We start from the raw sequence: 23,823 nt of genomic DNA, 5'->3' as shown, positions 1-23,823 counted from the left end.
ATGAATAGCTAAATTACATTGAATTACCTCATAGTCACAAGGCATTTGGACAGAGGGTCCAATCTTCTTCTTGAAGGAAGATACGAACCTAGCCACATATGAAACTTTACATACAAAAGAATGATCCTTTTGATTTCAGATAAACCTCAGAGGAAAATTATATGTATAAAGAGCTGAGATAAAATACTGTAATCTCAATACTTCATATTCAGCAAAAGTATCCTTCAAAAATAAAGGGGAAATACATTCTTAGATGAAGAGAAATTAAGAAAACTTGTTTCTAAAAGACTTGCTCTAAAAGAGTTAATTAAAGAAAGTTATTCAGACAGAATATGAGGGGCCATTTAAAATAACATCAGTGAAGAAAGAAAAAGGGAAAAATTGAAAAAGAACTGGGTAATTGACTAGGGGTAAGCAAAGTATGGCCCACGTACGAATTGAGCTTACAACTTATTGTAACAAATATGACCATATTGAAATGAAATTACAATATTTCTTTTTTGTACATATTTATCAACTTTGGCTATTTCCACCCTGTGATGGCAGAGGTAAGTCATTGTGACAGACACTGTGTGACCAGTAAAGTCTAACTAACATATTTATTATCTGACCCTTTAGAGAAAAGATTTTGAGTCCTGCAATAGATTTTTTCTCTTCAGAATTATTCAAAATATATTTGATGGTTAGAAAAAAAGATTATAACATTGTTTGGAGTTTTTAAAGTATGTAAATTTAATATGTAAGATCACATGAATTTAATATAAGCAGGGAGGGTAAAGAGACCTAAGCTTCCGGAGGGTAACTGCTACATTTCGATTGAAGTAGTCAAGGATAATTCTAAGTAGACTATAAAAAAAAGCTAGGTAATTAATTCTTAGAGCAACTAATAAAAACAAAACAGATTTAGGGAAAAAAAACAATAGATAAATTAAAATCTAATACTAAAAACTGTTTGAACAATTCAAAAGGGAAACAGCAATATGGAAAACAAGTGGGACAATCAGAAAACAAACATTATAACTGCAGAATTAAGTCCTGATGTAGCAATAATTACATTACATATAAACTGTCTAGGTTCACCAATTAAAAGATAGAGACTGTCAGAATAAATTTTTTAAATGATAAGTGATTCTGTTTCTGAAAAGATGAAATAGATATACTTTCCAAATTTCTCTTCCTAAATATAACTAAAAATCCTGAGCATTATATATACAAACAGAAGTGGACTCTGAAAGATGGAAAGAATCAGGCAGTTTAACTAGGGACTCTAGATTCCAAGGAATGACGTGGTGTAAGATACTACGGCTTTTGTTTTACATCCTGTATTATAGACTTGGCTGAAGAATCTGACAATCCAGAAATGCCTGTAGGCACAGGAAAAACAAAGAAAAAGAAAAAGAAAAAAAGTGCCCAACCAAATCTACTTGCTCCAGCCAAAGGACCAGGAAAGGGCCAGCCTAGCAAGACAGAAATTCTTAGAAAATGACAACCCTACTTCAGCCTCACATCATAGAAAAAAAGCCTTCAAAGATCAAGTGGATGCTGGGGCCAGTAGGTGGCATGGTAGTTAAGAGTGCTAGATTCCTACATGACTGATCATGGTTCAAGTCCTGGACCTAATGGCTTGCTTTCTTACTTTCTCTTGCTTTCTCTCTCATTCTGTCCCTCTCTGCTCAAATGAAAATAAATAAATCTCAATGATATATATCTTTAAAAAAATAAAAATCAAGTGAACAGTATAGACTTCTACCCTCACATTTCTGTAATTCTCCCCCATCCTTTGCCAGAATACTGTCAGGGAAGGCTGAGTAGGAAATCAAGACTTTCATCCCTGCTGAATGTCAACTTGTTATCCCTGTCCCTAGTGGTTTTTAGTAGACCATATGGAGATCCCAGACTGCCATCCCTACCCTAGCAGATTAATAATCACATTAAATATAAATAGCCTAAGTATAGCAATATAAAGATCACAGAGAAGGAAAAGGAAAGAGAGACCATCAGAGTATACTGGAAAAAATTACTATAGGCAAGTAAATAAAAACCAATATAGCAGGCAGAAAATGAAAGGATAAGAAAAAATATATCATGTAAACATTGATCTAAAGGTAGTAAGAGTAGTTAATGGGAATGTCAGATAACTAGACTTCAGGGCAAAGAAAATTACCAGTGACAGAGAGAAACATTATATAATCATAAAATGGTCATCCACCAAGACGACATAGACAATCTAAAAATATATGCACACAAAACAGAGTGGCCTAATATGTAAAGCAAAAGGTAATAGAACTGAAAGGAGAGACACATCTTCAATGATATTTAAAGACTTCAACGCATCCTCTCACCAACTGATAGACTAAGGAGACAGATAATCACACAGAATAGAGAACTTAACATCATCATCAACCAACAGGATCTGGCTGACATTTATAGAACACTGTAAGCAATATCAGCAGAATACAGATCCTTTCCAAGTGCCCACAGACTATATACTAACATAGACTACATTCTAGACTATAAAACAAATCTAGACAAATTGGAAGAGGATTTGCAAGTATAAAGCGTGTTTTCTGATTATAGTCTATACAAGCCAGAGAGTACTTATAAGATATAGGCCCTCATAACTTATCGACCAGATTTTCTTCCTAGACTAGGTCATTAAATGAATTGATTTGTAAACAAGGAAGTTTTGTTTTTTGCTTTTTGTTTTTTAAAAAGATTTTTTTATATAGGGCATGTGTGCTTGTCAGAGAGACAGAGATAGAAAGTGAGAGCTAGAAAGTGAGAAATTACCCCCCAGAGAGCATGGCCACACCACAATCCCTTCTCCATTCTCCTCTCAGGATTTTGAGCATCCATGTGCATGCGCTCAGCATGAGTTTTAAGCTGCCAGGTCTGAGACTCCAACAATGGCTTGCCTTTTTAGTCCTCTGGCCAGAATGCTGACACTTTATACTAACCCTGCCATGCTCTGAGATCATACCTGTGTCCTATGTCAAGTGGTGAGAGAACATAGAGAGCAAAAGCAATAGTCTGCCCCACACTCTTACAAATAACACCCTTTGACCAGAGAGGTTGGTTCCTCTCTCCTTGTTCCCATGGCCGTTGCTGTTGTTTCAACCACCATGAGATTGACTAGATCCAAGTCATCAGAGAATAGAGAATAGAAAAAGAAAGATGGAGGCTTTCCCTCCACACTTACTCAGAATCAGGGAAGGCACTACCTCAGGCTCTCTTCACTATGTGCAGTACCCACTGTTAGGTTTGGAGGCTGTTTCAAGTTATGGTTGGAAGATGCAAGAGAAAAAAAAATAGAAAATTCATAATTGGTTGATGGTACTTTGAATTCTGCTCTTTGCCCACCTTCTGCATGACACTATTTTCTTTTCAGAGTACTCAAACAATTTCTCTAATCATATGTATAGGTTTTATACCTGCATTTAGTACGACAGACAAGGGTGAATTTCCTTACTCCATTTTACCTAGAATCAGAGTCTGTGATTCATTTTTTTAAAAAATTAATGATAGAGTGTTTTAGAGAGAGAAACAATAACAACAACAACAACAACAACAAAAATTACTCATAGTCCCCATAGGGTCTGATCAAATCCTGATCCCTTTCCTCTAGTCCTCCCTCCCATCAGATCTTGGGCACTCACACTCACGCCTAGTGTGTTTCAGACTGACTGGGACAGGGATTCAAACTGTGATCACCATGTGGGATCCAGCCTCTCTTGAGCCGCACATTTTCTCTGCTTCACAGAGATAGCCTGTGGTTAATTTTTGTCCAATGGAGTGACTGACTTCCAAGTAGTAAACCAAAGTAGAGTGTATGAACTAAATCTACTTTTGACCTAGTGGGGGCTTCCCAGAAGCTCATTTTGGATATCTTGCCCAAAATGACTAACCTTACTATTTGTGTGTAATTCTTAGCAATCAAAGTAACTCTGAAACCAAATAGATCAGGAATCTTGAAAAAAACTAATCATAGACTTTGGAACTAGATTATCAGAAAAAAAGAAAGTCTATCAGAGCTTGTACTATCTAAATATTCTTAAATATCCAGTTAGCATTCAAATTTCCCCAATTGTCACATAAGATTTTTTTGTTGTTGACATACAATATTTGTACTTGTTTAAAAAGTACATGTGATTAACATTCTAGACTATAAAACAAATCTAGACAAATTGGAAGAGGATTTGCAAGTATAAAGCGTGTTTTCTGATTATAGTCTATACAAGCCAGAGAGTACTTATAAGATATAGGCCCTCATAACTTATCGACCAGATTTTCTTCCTAGACTAGGTCATTAAATGAATTGATTTGTAAACAAGGAAGTTTTGTTTTTTGCTTTTTGTTTTTTAAAAAGATTTTTTTATATAGGGCATGTGTGCTTGTCAGAGAGACAGAGATAGAAAGTGAGAGCTAGAAAGTGAGAAATTACCCCCCAGAGAGCATGGCCACACCACAATCCCTTCTCCATTCTCCTCTCAGGATTTTGAGCATCCATGTGCATGCGCTCAGCATGAGTTTTAAGCTGCCAGGTCTGAGACTCCAACAATGGCTTGCCTTTTTAGTCCTCTGGCCAGAATGCTGACACTTTATACTAACCCTGCCATGCTCTGAGATCATACCTGTGTCCTATGTCAAGTGGTGAGAGAACATAGAGAGCAAAAGCAATAGTCTGCCCCACACTCTTACAAATAACACCCTTTGACCAGAGAGGTTGGTTCCTCTCTCCTTGTTCCCATGGCCGTTGCTGTTGTTTCAACCACCATGAGATTGACTAGATCCAAGTCATCAGAGAATAGAGAATAGAAAAAGAAAGATGGAGGCTTTCCCTCCACACTTACTCAGAATCAGGGAAGGCACTACCTCAGGCTCTCTTCACTATGTGCAGTACCCACTGTTAGGTTTGGAGGCTGTTTCAAGTTATGGTTGGAAGATGCAAGAGAAAAAAAAATAGAAAATTCATAATTGGTTGATGGTACTTTGAATTCTGCTCTTTGCCCACCTTCTGCATGACACTATTTTCTTTTCAGAGTACTCAAACAATTTCTCTAATCATATGTATAGGTTTTATACCTGCATTTAGTACGACAGACAAGGGTGAATTTCCTTACTCCATTTTACCTAGAATCAGAGTCTGTGATTCATTTTTTTAAAAAATTAATGATAGAGTGTGTTAGAGAGAGAAACAATAACAACAACAACAACAACAACAAAAATTACTCATAGTCCCCATAGGGTCTGATCAAATCCTGATCCCTTTCCTCTAGTCCTCCCTCCCATCAGATCTTGGGCACTCACACTCACGCCTAGTGTGTTTCAGACTGACTGGGACAGGGATTCAAACTGTGATCACCATGTGGGATCCAGCCTCTCTTGAGCCGCACATTTTCTCTGCTTCACAGAGATAGCCTGTGGTTAATTTTTGTCCAATGGAGTGACTGACTTCCAAGTAGTAAACCAAAGTAGAGTGTATGAACTAAATCTACTTTTGACCTAGTGGGGGCTTCCCAGAAGCTCATTTTGGATATCTTGCCCAAAATGACTAACCTTACTATTTGTGTGTAATTCTTAGCAATCAAAGTAACTCTGAAACCAAATAGATCAGGAATCTTGAAAAAAACTAATCATAGACTTTGGAACTAGATTATCAGAAAAAAAGAAAGTCTATCAGAGCTTGTACTATCTAAATATTCTTAAATATCCAGTTAGCATTCAAATTTCCCCAATTGTCACATAAGATTTTTTTGTTGTTGACATACAATATTTGTACTTGTTTAAAAAGTACATGTGATTATTTTTAAAAGTCTTTATCCTATAGAAATACATGCTATAGTTATTTGTGGATGAAACGACAAGGGGGAAGGAGTACATAAAGTGCTTGAGATTTATTGCTCCCTTCAGTCCTTCCTTCCTTTTTCTTTGAACAAAATTAATAGACCAGGAAATATTTTCAGTTTGCCCTCAACCCTGAGATACCAAGAATATCTACCAAATGCAGTGTACTAAAATGGAAACTACTTGCTGGAGCTAGAAGTTTAAAAATGGAAATTTTGAAAACATTGGTTAGAGGTGGGTGAAGGTTCTAAATGAATAGCAGTTGTTTAAGAGGAAAAGGGGAAAAATGTTCTTGAGTGAGAATTTCAACAGTATGAACTCTGGAGACTTTCCTAGGGAGGACATGAAAGAAGAGGAGGTTGAAGGAAGGACAGCTAAGAAAGAGAGGAAAGAAACAGGGGGGTAAAGTAAGGAGGACAAAATTAATGGAAAGATGGAGAGAGGTTTAAAGAAAGGAGTGGAGGGAAAACGTAAAAATGGACTAGAGAAAAGACAAGACAGGAGAAAAAAAAACGTAGTTACATGGTCCATATTGGGCACCTGGAATAAGCTACATCCTATTATCTAAACCTCACATCAACTCTCTAAGGTAGGTATTATTATTATTATTACTATTTATTACTTACTAAATGAGGAAACTGAAGCTCTGAAAGCCTTTTGTTGTTGTTGTTGTTGTTTAATTTTGCCATAGGGCACATGTGCTCACTGGAGGGAGATGGAGAAAGAGAAAGAAAACCCCCGAGGGAGCATGACCATGTCTCGATCCCTTCTCCTCCATTCTCCTCTTGGGATTTTGGGCATTCACACACTCCAGGTTCATTTTTCAAGGGAGCTCACCTAGAAATGTCAACCATAGTTGCATGCAACTCTAAACCCTATGCTCTAGGAAACCACTTAACTCCAACAGAGAAATCCCCTTATGGGAGGTAAATGCTTATGTTACTCTTGGGTCCTAAGAGAATTACCTCAGAGGGTGTCTTTGTCCAAATAAAAAGTAGCAAATGGTTGATATGAAACTCTCAATCTATAATTCTGTAATTCCATGGCATTGGTCAGTTACATGGAATATTTATTGATAGCATTAACATCCTCTAATTCAGTTTTAGTATTAGGAGGCATTTTAGAAGAACCTGGGGTCTACTTTTTGGAGGAAAACCAATAGATTATTAGTGTAACTTTGGCTTCCATTAGCAAACAATGTCTTCTGTTAAGAGAAAATGGGCACATTTTATTACAAGGCCCAGTTTATAGTATTTGTCAAATAGCATGAATGCCAAAGATCACTGTATGTAGTGATATGGGAAATTTCTAAAGAAAACTCAAGATTATGAAGTTACCTAGATTTCTCCAGGCTAACCAGAGAGCAGTAACAAATAATCAAAGAACTAAAGAAATACCCAAAAGATAATCATCTCATTTTGACAAAATTTTAGGGAAGGAACAGAAGACTCTGTCTCTGCATTTACCACCATTTTGGGGTTACAGTAGAGTAGTTGCAAAAAGTAGTACTTGTTAATCCTTTCCCTTATGCTCAAAGCTTTTTGTGAGTCAGAAGAAAGAGCAAGGAGATTGGAGAGGTCAGCAAGGATGAAAGGAGGATTCACATGTGTGGGGGATGAGGTAGGGAACGTGTCAGACATTGTCGAGACACCTTACAGAGCACACTCTGGATATTCAATAGAGTCCCCCAAAAAGGCATAAAAATTAAACCAAGCTACCTCCAAGGAATAATTAGAAGTAAAAAATCGATATGGAGAAAATGGCTCATATTCTCCTCATTGATTTCCTGTGCACAGTGAGTCAAACCTGACTGTTGGTTGGAAGTCTGTCTGGCCACTCCGTATTTCTTTTTCCGCAGTTAGGTTTCCCTGTCAGAGCCTTTCATGCTGGAGTCTTGCTTTGCTCTAATCACAGCTGTCAGCTATTGAGTGAGTTTGACACCCTGCCTCCAGAAATGAGGGAATTCACACCCCATGCAAATACAGCCAGTTCTTTCCTTAAAGCTGATTGATATAGCAGATATGGTGCACTGCCACGACTTTTATAAAAACAAATGGCTGCACATTCTAAAAGGCATGCCCTTGATTAGAAGCACCCAGAAAGCCAAAAATCAGTCTCCATGCAATTCAGTCACTGTTACTAGAAAGACCTATATTTTTATTACAGCAAAATGGTAGATATAATCAATTAGTTGAGAGTCAGATCTGTACCCACACACCCCTCAGCCCCCTCCTTACAACCATAGTTGTCCTTTCCAAAGCCTCTCAGATGAAGTCCCAGTGCTGAGTGCCAAGTGAGGGGACTAGTTGGCTACTGTGACCTGGCCTTTTGAGAAGTACTAATTCTTGGAGGAAAAAAGGAGAGAATAACAATGACCAGAAAAATCCCATCCTCCAACAAAAGCTGAAACAGAACTAGAGTTTGTGTGTTTCTGTACCTAAATTATCACAAAATGACAGAACCAGAGTTGAAATGGATCATCTAGTCCAAAACCACCAGTGAGTTCAAAATTTTTCCAGACCATCCCTAACGAGGGAAGATTCAGATTCTTCTTGGCATCCCTAAAAATTAGTGTGCCTTGTTGAGTAAGGAACTGCTTTCAGGAGACAGGAGTACAAGCTCTTAGTCAAGACAGCATGGTGCCCAGGAAATGCATTTCCAGCTTACAAGTTGTATTTAGTAATCAATGTTTGTCCTCTTCAAACCCCAGGAAGTCGCAATATGACTTCTTTCTGTGATTCACACAATAATTGATCTCTTCCTCCCAGCCTACAAGATATTATTAATACTCTTCAAAAAAATCAAGTGACTTCTGACCATCCCTAATTGATCTTCAACTTCTATTTCTTTCATCAGCTGCTTAAATACCCAGTGGAATGTAATTTGTAGAATCTCAAGCACTATTAGTTGCAATTTTTTAGCAACTCAAAACTGTTGACAAAAAAAAAAAGGCAGAAAAAAACGATTAATTAAACAAAAATACTAGAAGTACCAACTCTCCAGCTGAGTTGAGAGGAGGGTGCTGCAGCTAGGTGGAAGACCAGAAGTGCCATGGCACTTACTCTACCTAGCAGAGGTTGTGCAGATATAAATTAATCGAATGCATGCACATGGTTGTAATACTTTGTATTTTTCTTTAATATAAAGTACATGTGGGCGGGAGGATGCAAATGTATCACTGTCGCACAGGGCAGTGCTAGAGGACGTGCACGAGGTAGCTGCGTCTACTGCCAGACACCTAAAGCAGCCCAACCCTGGAGAGGGATGGACCCATCCAGTTCATTTCCAGCAGAATTCGTCTCACAGGTGGCTATTATTCCGGGCCCCAAGAGGAGCCTGCACTGCACGCCGTAGGAGGTCATGAAACAACAGTTCCCAAACGAGTGAGTGCCCTGAAGAAGGAATCAAGGTTCCCTCCTGGGTCCTCGTAGGTCGGCGCATTCGGCCGCGCAGGACTACGCGAGCGCCAGGTGAGCTCCGACGCCGCTGTCGCGACCTCCGCGTACGGCGGCCAGGAGGCTCGGGACCAAGGTCAGGGCGGAAGAGCCGCCCCCGGCCGTTGCCCGATCCGCGCGCGCGCAGGCGCGACCCCGACGCTTCCGGGAGCTCACTTCCTCCCTTGTCTCTTAGCAACGGCTGAAAGCGTCCACATCCCGGAGGCGGCGGCGCCGGACTGAAGCCAGAGTCTAGCAGCCCGCGCGATGGTAAATCTGGGGTCCCCGGGGCTGCCGGGGTCGCGGCGATGGCTGGTGCTCCAGAAGCTGCTTGGAGAGAGAGGGAGGGCCTGGAGGGGAGGACGTCGTCTGGAGGGGAGAAGCCGGGTTGGGGCTTGTTTGTTGGGGGGTGGGTACTTGGGGAGAGCGACGTGGAGAAAGGAGAGGGACTGACTGGCGAAAGGTGCTGAGGATGGAAATCCAGGGAGCTACAGAAGTTGGCAGAAGAGCAGGAGGTGCAGAGGAGGAGAGGGAGAAGGGGAAAGAAGGGAGGGCAGGGGAGAGGAGAGAGACGGGAGGGGACTGGGGAATGCACAGAGCTTTCAGGGAGAAATGGAAGGGAGTAGGCGGTGGGAGGGAGATTGCGTTAGGAGGACCCCGAAATGGGAGGAGAGGAGAAAGGCCGGAAGAGCAGAGAAAGGAGTTTGGGAGAAAAGCAAAAGAGAAAAATAGAGGACGGTGGTCCTAGGGAGCTGTGGACTTTGTCTTAAGGATTACCAAAAATGTAGCAAGTTACTGTTGAAACTCTTCAGCTTGACTGCAGCGTTTCCCAAAGTGAGATGCAAACCTCAGTTGCTATGTAAACGGACCCAGAGATGCCAGTTAACAGAGAACGGAGAAAACTGTTCATCTCCCCCCACCCCCGATTTTTTCAGTCTTTAGGCTACATGAGGGGTTCTTCCAAAAGTGCACGGAAAATGTATGTCGGGAAAATACTATGCATTTAGTTTTTAGTTTAATTATTTGGGGGGGGCACCAAAATGAGCTCTTACTTTAATTCGATTTTCCCTGAATTTCTGAAAGTCCCTCAAAGATGGGAGCATTCTGGCACTATTAGGTTCTTAATGGCATTTTCAGCTGGTAATTTCCAGTTTCCTCCTGAAGAGAAGACTTCACTGTGTTTGAATTTAATAATATGTGCAGTATTCCTATTGTTTGTCTTTAGTTATTTCTGACAGATGCTACCAGGTTTCCATTTGTAGTCACACCATGCATAACTTCCTCCTAAACTGCATGTATTTAAGCTTTTAGTAGTGGGATCATTTAAAGAACTTGCTAGGTCAATAAGATAGAGGGTGTTTGTAACAGCAAAAGTCATGACTAGTCCATGAGTGCCTGGCATTGAGAGAACACCTGCTGTGGTGGTGGAGAAGAGGTCCCCGGTAGGTGCAAAAGCAAGCTCTCAGCTAAAGTAACGGAATGTTGGCCGGTGAGATACTGGGAGAAATACAAAATAGAGCAGCCCCCATCAAGAGACTCTGCTGAATGCTGTTTAAATTCACAGTATCCAGTGATTGCTCAGTCAGGAGCCATATCCAAGTTTAGAAAGAATTCTCGATTTTGGCATTTTTTTAATGAGGAAAATAACCATTAAAATACCATGATCTATGTCTAAGATTCATTCAGAAAGGTAAGTTTAAAGCATAACAGGAGCATTTCAGCATAATCATTCATGGTTGAATACTCAGCTTGCCCAAAGACCCAAGCAATTGTTATCAAGAGAATCCTGGAATCCAGGTGTACATTTTTTTTATAGAATACTTTTCTGTAAAGTAAATCATCTGAATTCCCAGTTAGGTAACATTAATGAAACAAACTTTCTCACTGAAGGCCACGTTTAGACACAGGCCATGCTACATGATTTCAGAAAGTTCTTAGCAAAAAAAGAATAGAATTAAAGTACAAGGGCCTGCCCATAGCCTATGTAGAGTGAGCCAGACCTCACGTGCTCACGTGGCCTACCGAGGTTTGTCCTGGCTCACATGGAAAAATACACTAGGCCCGTGTGTGCCCAGGATCTTGACAGGATAGAGAAAAGAAAGAAAAAGGATGTCAGCATGACCAGGCCCCATTGCAGGATTCTCTCTCTCTCTCTCTCTCTCTCCCCCTCCCCCTCTCTCTCTCCCCCCCTCCCTCCCTCCCTCCCTTCCCCTCTCTCATGTACACATGCTCTCTGGCAAAAAAAAAAAAAAGAAAGAAAAGAAAAGAAAATTCAATACAAAAAAAATTTAAATTGACATCCCTTTTTTTTTCTTTTTTTTTTTTTTTTTTTTTGAGAGATTTTCACTGTAGGGCACGTGCACTCGCCAGACAGACAGAGAGAGACATAGAGACAGAAAGCGAGAAATCACCCCCCAGGGGGGATGGTCACGCCGCAATCCCTTCTCCTCCATTCTCCTCTCAGGATCTTGGGCACGCACGCACACGCGCCCGGCGTGAGTTTTTTAAGCCACCGGGTCTGGGACACGAACCGCGGTCGACTACGTGGGAATCCAGCGACATAGCCATTACGCTAACTGCTGGTTCCCGACATCCCTTTTTATAATGTGGGTTTCCCATAAATTTTTTGGAGACCCACCTTGTATAGCTCTATAAATATCTAAAGAACTGTGTCGTAGAAAAGGAATTTTTCATGTGAATACAGTCAATGAGTGAAAGGTCGTTTTCTATCTATAAAAGTATTTAAGCCAAAAGATTCATGAGGATTTTCGACAGGGGGTCATACATAGTTTTGATTGTGGAACTTGACAGTTTGAAAGCTGTCTTTCAAAAACCTGAGATTATAGCACTCAGTACCTTAGGTTAAGAAAATAGGGGAATGGGGATCTTTCTGAGCATTATTGTCTTTAGGTTTGGGGTGACCACAAAGACCCTTTCAGTTCATTGCCTTCTTGCTCTCTTCCAGGCAGAGGTGGAGGAAACCCTAAAGAGGATTCAGAGCCATAAAGGGGTTATTGGAACTATGGTTGTAAATGCAGAAGGTAAATATATCTTCTGTCAAGAAGGCTGCCTTCTTGATACTGGAAGCCAGTCAGGACCCCATTTGTTGTGTCAGGACTTAAGACCATCATCTTAAAACTGGGAATCTAAAGCACGCATCATATAGTTAGCTGTCGCATTTACTTAGCACACCTCTATTGAGTAGCTATTATATACCAAGCACTCTGCTAAGAGGTAGAAATACAAACATAAATAATAGCTCTAAAAATGTCTGTATATTCCTAAGAAATTTTATACATTACTTACTTTCTAAAACTTTGGTTAATTATCTTCTAACATGTCAGGAATCCAATAAAATCAACATATTGAAGATAGAATATCATTGCTGGCAGTTTTTTGGTTTTGTTTTTTAAAGAATTATTTGCTATAGAGCTCATGTGCTCACCAGGGGGAGTGAAAAAGCAAGCTACCAGGTCCGGGACTCGAACCATGGTCAGCCATGTGAGAGTCCAGGGTCTCAACCACCATGCCACCCGCTGGCCCCTTTTTGGTTTTTTTAATATTATAAAGCACATAGAATTTCAATCTTCATTTTAAATGCAATTGTTTCCTTGTGACATTTAGTAAAAATCATTGAGAGTTAATTTTAATAGCATTTATAGTATAGTCTTGGTGGATATTGTATAAAGGTCAATGCATCTCTGTCTATGAAATCTGTAGACTTGCCAGAAGCTTGCTCTTGCTGCACCATCCTTATTAAGAATCCACATAGCATCTTCTAGGGTTCATCACTCCATGCTCAGCTCTTGTGATAACCACTTAAATGTTCCTGCTGGTTTCATTGCTAATTCAGGCATTTGTAAGGGGAAGAGGTGCCAGCAATTCCAGAGTAACTACTTCACATAATTTGTAAGAAAGCCATGGAATTGGCATATTATCAACTCAGTGCCTGGGCAGAAGCCATCAATAAATATTTTTTGAGCAACTACCTACTAAAAGTCTATTTAAACTCTGAACTTCAAGTCCTTATCATTAAGAATGGATAATAATCAGGGCCAGCAGGTGACAGTGGTAAAGGTGTTTGACTCCTACATGACCTACCATGGTTGAGTCCCAGACCCTGCATCTTGAAACTCATTCTGGGCACATGTGCATGCATACCCAAAATCCCAGGAGAATGGAGGAGAAGGGATTGTGGGCTTGCCATCCCCTTGGGAGGATTTTTTCTCACTTTCCCTCTTACCGTCTATCTCTCCAGTGAATACATGTACCCTATAGCAAAAACATTAAATGCAATAATGGTCAAATGTCCAGCATAATACCCAACACTTAATTAAATTGTAATTAAATCATTTTCAGAATATAGGGACTTTTTTATTGATTTATGCAAATGAAAGATTTGATTTGCCTTCTAAAATAAAAATTTCCCAATGCCAAATGAGTGATATATATTTGCACCAAAGTAAACCCATACTTTAATTACATACAGGAACATCATATACACACATGCATATGCACGAAGGGACTTCCAAAAGTTCATGGAAAAGTGAAATTAAAGTACAAGTTTATTTTCTTGCAAATGTAGAAATCCACGCACAATTTTCTTTCTAGCATGCATTTTCCAATAACTTTTGGAATACATCCTCATATATAATGAATATAATAAATTCACCCAGTCTGAGTAATCAGGGAGAGGATTTAAGATCATCCTTAAAGGTGAGTCAGGATCTACACAGAGTATTTGCAGGAGGCAATCCAACTCTAGCACATGAATCAGGTTGAACCGCTTTTATTTCTAGGTATCTGCTTATATTCTGCCACACCTCTTCATATGACTTCCTTTTTTTGGTGGGGGTGGGGGGGAGAGGGTTTTTGCTATAGGGCACGTGCACTCACCAGAAAGAAAGAGAGAGGCAGAGAGACAGAAAGTGAGAAATCACCCCCCAGGGGGGATGGCCACGCCACAATCCCTTCTCCTCCATTCTCCTCTTGGGCTCTTGGGCACGCATACATATACACCTGGCATGAGATTAAGCCACTGGGTCCGGGACTCAAACCACTATCAACTACATGGGAATCCAGCGATATAGCCATTATGCCATCTGCTGGTCCTCTCCTGTGTGATTTCAGGGAGGTGTGTATCAGTTTCCTTCAATAATAGTAACAGTACCACACTGCTGATGGCTTACAGCAACAGAAATGTATTCTCTCTCAGTTCTAGAGGCTAGAAGTTGAAATCAAGACATCAGCAGAGACATGCACTCTTTGAAGACTCCACAGGAGGATCCTTCCTTGCCTCTTCCTAGCTTCCGGTGGTAGTTGTCAATTGTCCTTGGTGCTCCTTAACTTATAGATGCATCACTTCAATGTTGGCCTCCATCACCACAGAGCATTCATCCTCTCTGTGCCTTCCTTTTCTTATAAGGATCTCAGTTACCAGACGAGAACTCCCCCTAATCCATTGTAGCCTCATTTCAAGTAATTATATTTACAAAGACTATTTCCAAATATGGTCACTTTCTAATGTTTAGAGTGGATTTGAATTTGGGGGAGACACTATACAGCTCAGTACAAGTGTATTTGCCCATGACAGCTAGGGGAATTCATCTATGGTACTCCTTTTGAAGATCTTCATCTAAAGTACATAATCCCAGCGAAATGCATCTGACATCTGAAAACTAGCCACATTCTTGGATCTTTCATTTCACTATGAGAAATTTATCCTAAAAAGTGACAAAGATGTAGGCACAAAGATACTAAGACTTCATATATAATAGCGATAAATAAACAACACACATAAGTAAATCTATCCCAACCATAGGGTGCTTTTAAAATGTACTGTGCAGTATTTTCTTGATGAATACTATTTAAAACATTGAAGAATATTTAGTGTTGTGGGAAAAGGCAGGGAACCAAGCAGTAGTCAGCATTTTCTAATCATACTTACAGCTAGGTGCACACATACACCTGAAATGAATAAGGAAGAAAAGGTGGGGATATGGTAGAATGATTATCTCTGAGTGGTGGGATTAAAAGAGATTTTTACCTTAGTCCCCTAAGGTTTCTCAATGAACACTTCTCTTATCTAAAGGCAACAAAATATTATTTTAAGTACCCATTAATTTCTAATTAACCTCTATTAGGATAAAATTGTTAGGATTCAGGGCACTTTGAAGGTTACTAGATAGTCAAAGTTTTTACCTGAAAGCCAATTAACCTTTTTCCCTAAAATATAAATGGGCCTATTTTATGGTCGGATTATCAGTAGCCAGAGCATATGATAAGGCTGTTTATTAGTAGCATGTGGTATGAAGTGTGTAAATAGAATAAAATACTCAATTTCAACAACCCACTCAATTGTAGATAAAAGTGCCATTTATTATAGTATACCTTTGCAGCTTTTAGAAGTCCTGAGAAATTTAATGCAGACAATATTTAACTAAGATGATGCTTACATGTTCTTTTCCACAGTGTTTTTAACCTACTAACTTCAGGCAAGTCATTTTAACATATCTTCAGATTGTATTTATGGTTAGGTAGGACTCCTACTGTATATATTCTTTTAGATTATCATCATATGCCATGTCAATTTTCTGGTTTTTGAAATACAGACTTCCTATTCATGACAATAAAGCAGACTTATTAATTTAGCCCAATGCAGAGTGGTATAGGTTTTGATTAGATTCTTGATTAACATTGGTTTCCCATTCATCAAGCCATTCACTGTTCACAACATTACAACATTGATCTTGAACTAGATACTGGTGAATAAATATATTTGTCTCACAGGCAGCTGTATGTAGCATATATTATGTATATAAACCTAAATTCTATAGGCTCTTAATTTTAAGTATTCTTGACATTTCTAGCAATCTGTCATTTGAATTTCATTAGATTTTATCAGCCATCCAGCCAATTCCTTTTATTTTGAAATACAGTCTATCAACCAAAGTACAAAAGTACAGTTGAAGATGACAAACTGAAATAATGAGTACCAGCTTCCTAGGATCATAAAGAGTCATATTTTAAAGTAGCACCATAAATTTCACAGCATCGAATTTTAAAATGCACGTACTCTTTGCTTTAGTGGCCCCATTTCAGGACTTTATCCTACAGGTAGATGCAAATATGAATTGACATGGACAAGGATATATTCTGTAGCCTTGTTTATAGAAGTACAATACTAGATACCCTGAATGGCCATCAGGAGGGTATATTAGTTAAATGTATTAAAAAACATCTATTGGGAACCAGCAGTTAGCGTAATGGCTATGTCGCTGGACTCCCACGTAGTCAACCGCGGTTTGCGTCCCGGACCCGGTGACTTAAAACTCACGCCGGGTGCATGTGCGCATATGTGCCCAAGATCCCGAGAGGAAAATGGAGGAGAAGGGATTGCGGCGTGATCACCCCCCCGGGGGGTGATTTCTCGCTTTCTGTCTCTATGTCTCTCTCTGTCTGTCTGGCGAGCGCACGCGCCCTATAGCGAAAACCTCTCCAAAAAAAAAAAATAGAAAAAACATCTATCAACAGACACTAACATGAATGACTTACCTTTATGTGTGTTAAATTGAACAGTTTCCCAAGTGTATTAAAAGAAAAAAAAAATCAAGCTACAAAATAGAGGTAATGTCATTAAAATAAAGACTACAAATACAAGCACATTTTTTAATGGACCTAGACTTTCTGGAAGGATAACTAGGAAACTGGGGGCGATGGTTGCCTCAGAAGGAAAGTGGGTAAATTTTAAACCATGTGCTAAAATTACTTGGTTTTTTTTTTTTGTTTGTTTGTTTTTTAAAAAAGTAATTATCTCACATTGCACCAAGTTAGAGCTCAGTAAATATTTGTTGATTTTTTTCAAGTGTCTATGGTGGATATGAAAAACTCTGAGTATTCCCACAGTGCCCACTTATTATTCAGAAAGGCTAGCTGTTTTATTTATTGACTTGGATCATGAATAGACTAGCTAAATAGGCCTGAGCTTCTGATTCATAATCTTGTCATCTACATTTTAAATAATTCATTCTGGTTATATTTCTTCTTTTGACACTGAGCAATGCAGACTTTGTAGGTAGTCACTGTTTAGGATGCAAAATAAAACTATTCATCAAAAAGTTCTCTTCAAAGATGGAGAGGTTGGTTGCTACATTTTCATTTCCTGCTTGTTAAAAGATCCATTCTTTGTGACCTTTTATCAGATCTGAAAGACAACTGACTGCCTTCCAGGGAGAAAGTGGCCAACAAATAATACAAAAATTAACGAATTTTATATACCTTATTATTGAATAAGTTTCCCTATCAATATTGTCCTCATATTTTTTAGCAAGACCTATTCTAGAAATAGCTGTTATCTTAAAAAGAAAGAAAGTAGTCAAATTAGAGTCAAAATTAATGGGCTCTAAGGATTTCATGAAAACTTTTTTAAAATCTTAAGTTTGTAATATTTTTCCATTCTTGAAAGTACTAATCTTATTCAGTAGTTTCGGGAGCAGCCCTCTGCAGGAAAACCAAGAACCACATTAGACTCTTACTGATTGGCCTTGATTCAGGTGCCTAAGGAATTTGACAGCAATCTCAAATTCACCTTCAAATGTCCCCCTAAAATAAAAGCACATTTGCAAATCAAATTTCTGCAATTCCTTAGTGATCTGGTAGTTCTCAAAATAATGTGAAGGCTATCTCTGATTAGACACAATGTATGTAAAACACAGCACCGGTTTCATAATCGGCGCTGAGTGTTGGGCAATCTGACTTGAACTAGATTGATTTGAACTGAATTGAATTATACTTGCATATTTGTCTGGTTAGAATTTTCCACTCAAATTAATAGACTGTGTCTTAAACTGGTATAATAGAACAACAGAGCACAGAAGTAGCCAAACTTAATAATATGTTAACCCAGAATGAACCAGGGAATGCACAGAAGAACTATCGTATCTTTGCTACCATACATTTTCTAACATTTAAAGGTTGCAAAAACTATGCGAGTAGTTAAGAAGACGTCTTTGAAATTCCTTTTGAAGTACTCCCTTGCATGTGCAATGACGTCCCTTTATGCTTCTGGCCTTAGGGAAGAAGACTAACGCCATGTCTTGATGTTAGGATGCTTGGGAGAATGTATTTTATATAAAAATATGTTAACTTAGTACTGAAATAATTAACAGCTCCCAGTTTGTGCACAAAAATGTTTATCACACCATTAGCCATTTAAAAAAATGTAAAGTATCAAATGACTAAACAATAGGGGATTAGTTATATTATGATGCAATCATAAAATAGTGTACAGTGATTAAAAGTAATGTTAGTGACATTGTCAACAATTTGTATACTATAATTTTTTTTGTAAATAAAGAAAAGCAACCATCAACTCTGGTTTGACTCAGGTATACTTAAAGGGCTATGTTAGGCTCTGGGACACAGCAGGACTGCACAAGAAAAGCTGGATCCCACATGGTGACTATGGTTCAGATCCCTGGCCTGGTCAGCCTGAATCATGCCAGGCACATGTGTGAGTGCCTAGAATCAGACAGGGTGGAGGAAGGGGATTACAGCATGACCAGACCCTGTAGAAGGTGCTCATTTTTTTCTCTTCCTCTTTTACCCTCGTGTGTGTACCTGCTCTATCATAAATAAAACTTTTTTTTTAATTTATGTAAACTCGAGATTAGAAGGAAATAACCTAAAATTGTTATTAGAGAATAATATCAGTTATCATTTTTCTTCTTTATAATTATCACTGTTTTCCAATAGTTGTTCAATGTACATACTACTTTTATATGCAGAAAAAAAGTTAACCGAAAATTAAATTTCGTAACAGGAATTCCGATTCGAACAACCTTGGACAACTCAACAACAGTTCAATATGCAGGTCTTCTTCATCAGCTGACAATGAAAGCCAGGAGCACAGTTCGCGATATTGATCCTCAGAACGACCTGACTTTTCTTAGGATCAGATCAAAGAAACATGAAATTATGGTAGCTCCAGGTAATTTGGCATTTCATTTCAGACTTAAAGCATCTTTCTACTTTACTGGATAAAAGCTTTGTTTCAAAAAGTGAGGAATATAGATATTAATATATAATATGAGACAGTTTTTCAATAAAATTGTTTGAGTCCAAAAATTCCGACCTGAAAAGTTTATGAAATTAGCAATTAACTTGACTTTTGAACAGGTTGAATTTTGCCCATTTGTGTTTATTATGAGTAGTCCAAAAAATTTAGGAGGTGTAGGTCTTGTTTACAGTAAACTTGGAACACAGACTGGAGAGTGTGAGAAACGTTCCTAGTCCTTGGGATAAAGTAGGGAGTTCATTCAAGACCCATAGGGTCTTCAACCCTCCCTGTGGGGGAAGCACATCCACCTGATCTACCAGAAGACAGCAGCCACAGAACACATCGTTCTTGAAGGAATTGCATTCACAGTGCTACTAAATGACTTTTAAAAGTGGGGCTATTGGTCCTAACTCTAGACTTGAACAAACTTCTCTATAGCATATCTGTCAAGCCAGAATTGCTAAATTAATAAATCTTTTTCTACACCTGTGCTCTTAGCCTTACTGTGCTAAGTTACTTGGAGAGCTCTAAAAATATTATCCTGGGGCTAGCCCATGGCATGGTGGTTAAGGCTGCTGGATCCCACATGACCAATTAATGGTTCTAGATCCAGCAACTTGAAAATTATTGGGTACATGTGCATGCCCAAAATCCCAAAAGGAAGGAAAGATGGAAAAATGATTGCACTGTGACCATGCTCTATGGGGAGTGCTTCCTTGCTTTCCCTCTCTTCTCCTCTACCCTATCCTCTAGCCCCCCCCCCCTGTGTGTGTGTGTGTGTGTTGTGTGTTCCTTCAGCTAATGCACACACCCTCTGGAAAATTCTTAAAAACAAGCATTATCCATTCCTGGGATTCCACCCTAGACCCGTGAAATCATTCTCTTGCCTGGGACCTGGGAAGTGGGTACTTTTGGAAAGTCCAATGGATGATTCTGAAGTGCAAAAAGGGAGGGAAGCCATTGGTCTACAAAAGGTTTATGTGATGTTTTGAAGAGAAAAACAGATTAGCTAAAATATTCATGTTCTTAATTTTTAAAGTGAATTAATTTTGTTCCTATCTCTCCACAGATAAGGAGTATCTTTTGATTGTCATTCAGAATCCATGTGAATAGACTTGCTGTGGCCAAGTCTGTCCTAGTGACCCTGGGTTGGAAACACCTCAGTCTTTAATGATTACTAAAATTGTATTCCAATCCAACTAGACCTTTGGACATTCATTTCTATTTTTACATTTAAACTATTCTAAATTTCTCAGTCCCTTTTGATTGTATTGTACCGTTGTACTTTAACAATATAATAAATGATTTCTGGTACGTATGCCACTATTTTTTAAATACTCCACAAAATTAAAGGGTTCGAGTGAGAAAACAGCCTTCCCTGTGGTAGTTTCTGTAGTCAAGATATAGCTGTCAGCTGTCCTTTGGAATTTGGGAGGTACTGGTTCCAGAACTCCCCACAGATACCAAAATCCAAGGATTCTCAAGTTTCTTATATAAAATGACATGGTATTTGTGTATAACACATGCATATTATCCTATGCTTTAAATCATCACTGGATTACTTCTCATACAAAGTAAAAATGAGTTCTTCAAGAAGTTTATGGAAGATGCACTTTATGAAAAAATTACATGGATTTCAAAAAAAAAAATTGCACCTAAATAAGCATGTACTTTAATTCCATTTTTCCACGAACTTTGTAAAGTCCCTTGGTACTATGTAAATAGTTGTTACACCATATTTTGTTTGTATTATTTTTATTATATTGTTGGTTTTTTCCCCTCAACTATTTTTGATCTGTGATTGGTTGAAGCCATGCTTGGAGAATCCATGGTCCATGGACCCAGAAGACTGACTATAATTTCGCTCACTTCCATAGCATGCTGGGGAAACTCAGTAGAGCACTGTAGAAACTAAAGAAAATAAGAGACTCTCAGCAATCAGAGTGTTAGATGTTTTCCTGAATTCAATAAGGGCAATAAAAAAAAATAAAATAAAATCAGAAGCGTGTTCTTCACTGGGGTCAGCACCACAGCTAAGCACCTCCTCCATCCCTGACGAAATTCCTCAGACTTGTGCTTCTGATGCACCAGCCTGAGGGGGCCAGGAGTGGGCTTGGACAAGGTTGCATCCACATAAGGCTGAGAAAATTACTTCAGAGGGTATTATTTTTACTAAATATGTCAAACATTCACAAAATAACAATCATAATACATTTCCATGTACCCTGGACCCATATAAAATGGATGTCAATCCTGGATCATCAGAAAAGTCGTCATGCATTTTTGCATAGAAAAATACATCATGACTTTTCTGATGACCTGGCATTTTGCTATATTTGCATTATGTCCTCCTCCTTACACTTTTTGAGTTAACTGAAGATTTAGACGAAGCTGTAAGAACAGCATAGAGGTCCCCTGTGCCCTTTACCCAGTACCCCCCATGGCAACACCTTCCAGAACTCATCCACTATTATCACAGCCAAGAAATTGACCCTGACTCAGACAAGATACAGGACGTCTCCACCCCTGACGGGATTCCTCATTTCCCTTTTTGTAGCACCCACACACACTCCAGCTGTTGAACACTGACAACCACAAATCTGTCCTTCATTCCTATAAATTCTTTTTCATATCAGGAAAGTTTCATAGATGGACTAATACAGTATGTAACTTTCTGGGGTTGAGTTCTTTATTTTTTTAATAACTACTTTCTAGTTTTGCTTATATTGTTATATAATATTACTGATATATAATTCACAGAACATATGATTAAGCCATTTAAAGAGTTCAAGTGAGTACATTCACAGATATGTGCAACCCTCGCCACAATTTTGGGACATTTTTATTACCTCAGAAAGAAAGCCAACTGTTGATTCCCTGCTACCTCCATCATTCCATGCCTTAGCCCAAGCAGCTGCATTCTATGTTTATAGATTTCCTTATTCTGAATTTCCTGTACATTTCTTTGAGATTTATTTTTAAAAAATAAAAAAGAAGCATTCTAGATACCACTGAAAGCTACTCCTCCCCCTGTACTTCTGTCCTCCTCCTCAGAGGTCCACAGGGCATGTTCATCTAAGGGTTTGCTACTTGTCCACAACCAGCCAAGTATGGGGAAAGCTGATGGTGCATCTATTCATTCAGCTAGCCTACAGCCCCAACTTGCCTCTGTGAGGCTGTCATGACCAATTCCAACACATGATGATGTAAGCAGAGAAGAAGAGCTGAAATGAATCCCTGAGGTTAAGGGGTTTACTCTCTACGTGGCAATGGGTGAGAAGCCAGGCCACAGATGGAACTACCCACGGTTTAGAGCAATAATGAAGCTGCAGCCAGTCAAACCTATCCTTGCCACAGATGTCTAAGCCCCACTGCACAGCTCAGTAATGCTGGGAGTGGGCCATACACACACACACACACACACACACACATCCTAAATTGGTTTCCCAGGTAACTGCAACATAGCCCCAGGTGGCAGTCAGCCCACAGCAGTCAGAAATGAAGACTTTGGAGTCAAGAGGTCCTGGCTTCTATAAATACAAGCTCTGCCATGTGTTAGCAAGGTGAGCCTTGTAGCTTCATCTGTCAAATGGGGCGATGAGAGAATCTAACCAAGGTGAGTTAGACACCTGAGGAAGGTGAGCTCATGTGGGTCTGGTCCTGCCTATGGGATTGGCACTTATGGGAGCACCAGTCAAGCTGGTGCAGGTGTGGGACCTGACACAGCTTGACTACTCAACAGGTGTCAGCTGCCACTGCTGCTGCTACTCCAAAACAGGTGTTCAAGAGTAGTGGCCCAAATCATGTATAGATGACCCAGGAACAGCCTGAGGTTCTTCACATCAAGTCACACAAGTATAGGAGGATGCCAACTGTTTCCAGAGACAAAGGGATGGATGAGGAAATGAACCTGAACTCTAACAAGACTGCTCCTTAATTTGTGGAATGAATAAACAAAGAAAAGGGACTATAGGGTAGAGGGCCTATCCTAAAGCACATATCTCACATTTGAGCCATTTTCTCACAGTTTTTATTTGGAGAGACTTCCAACTTCTGGAAGATTAGAACGGTACAATGAAGGGTCCTGGAAAAGTTCATGAAAAAAGAACTTTTAGAAACCTATGCATAGATTTCAAAAAAAAAAAATTGGCACCAAAATGAGATGAGTTTGTACTTAATTCCATTTCTTCACAGGCTTTTGAAGTCCCCATGTACATGTTATATAAAAGTTGCAGATACCATACTATAAACACTTCATCAGTTAACTCCCCAAACTAAGGACTTGTTTTTACATAACCACAAATATGCAGTCATATTCAAATTTCCCAGTGGCCCCCAAAATGTCCTTTATAGCTATTTTTGTTGTTGTTATTGTTTTAATCCAAGGACCTATCAGGGGCCACATATTGCACTTGGTTGTCATGCGTCTTTATTTTTTATCCTCATTCTCCACTTCTCTACCTCTAGGTGGTTTTAAATTTGTATTCA

General features: G+C 39.1%; 1 protein-coding gene across 1 annotated transcript; it reads left to right on the top strand.

The window, feature by feature from the left end:
- Positions 1-9,035: 9,035 nt before the first annotated feature.
- Positions 9,036-20,706, top strand: DYNLRB2 (dynein light chain roadblock-type 2). The gene is made up of 5 exons (XM_006152599.3): positions 9,036-9,314; positions 9,475-9,548; positions 12,244-12,319; positions 19,099-19,266; positions 20,405-20,706. The coding sequence occupies exons 2-5, from the start codon at positions 9,546-9,548 to the stop codon at positions 20,446-20,448; spliced, it is 291 nt and encodes a 96-aa protein (XP_006152661.1). The 5' UTR covers positions 9,036-9,314; positions 9,475-9,545; the 3' UTR covers positions 20,449-20,706.
- Positions 20,707-23,823: the final 3,117 nt, after the last annotated feature.

The sequence above is a fragment of the Tupaia chinensis genome, unplaced genomic scaffold, assembly GCF_000334495.1.
Source record: "Tupaia chinensis unplaced genomic scaffold, TupChi_1.0 Scaffold000355_1, whole genome shotgun sequence".
In the NCBI taxonomy this organism is placed as follows: Eukaryota; Metazoa; Chordata; class Mammalia; order Scandentia; family Tupaiidae; genus Tupaia; species Tupaia belangeri.
This window is presented reverse-complemented; position numbering and strand designations above follow the sequence as displayed.

Bases quoted from the DNA above. Each gene is read 5' to 3' on its own strand.
- DYNLRB2 (XM_006152599.3), top strand. The intron at 12,320-19,098 runs GTAAATATATCT...ATTTCGTAACAG, and splicing joins TATGGTTGTAAATGCAGAAG to GAATTCCGATTCGAACAACC. The intron at 19,267-20,404 runs GTAATTTGGCAT...ATCTCTCCACAG, and splicing joins TGAAATTATGGTAGCTCCAG to ATAAGGAGTATCTTTTGATT.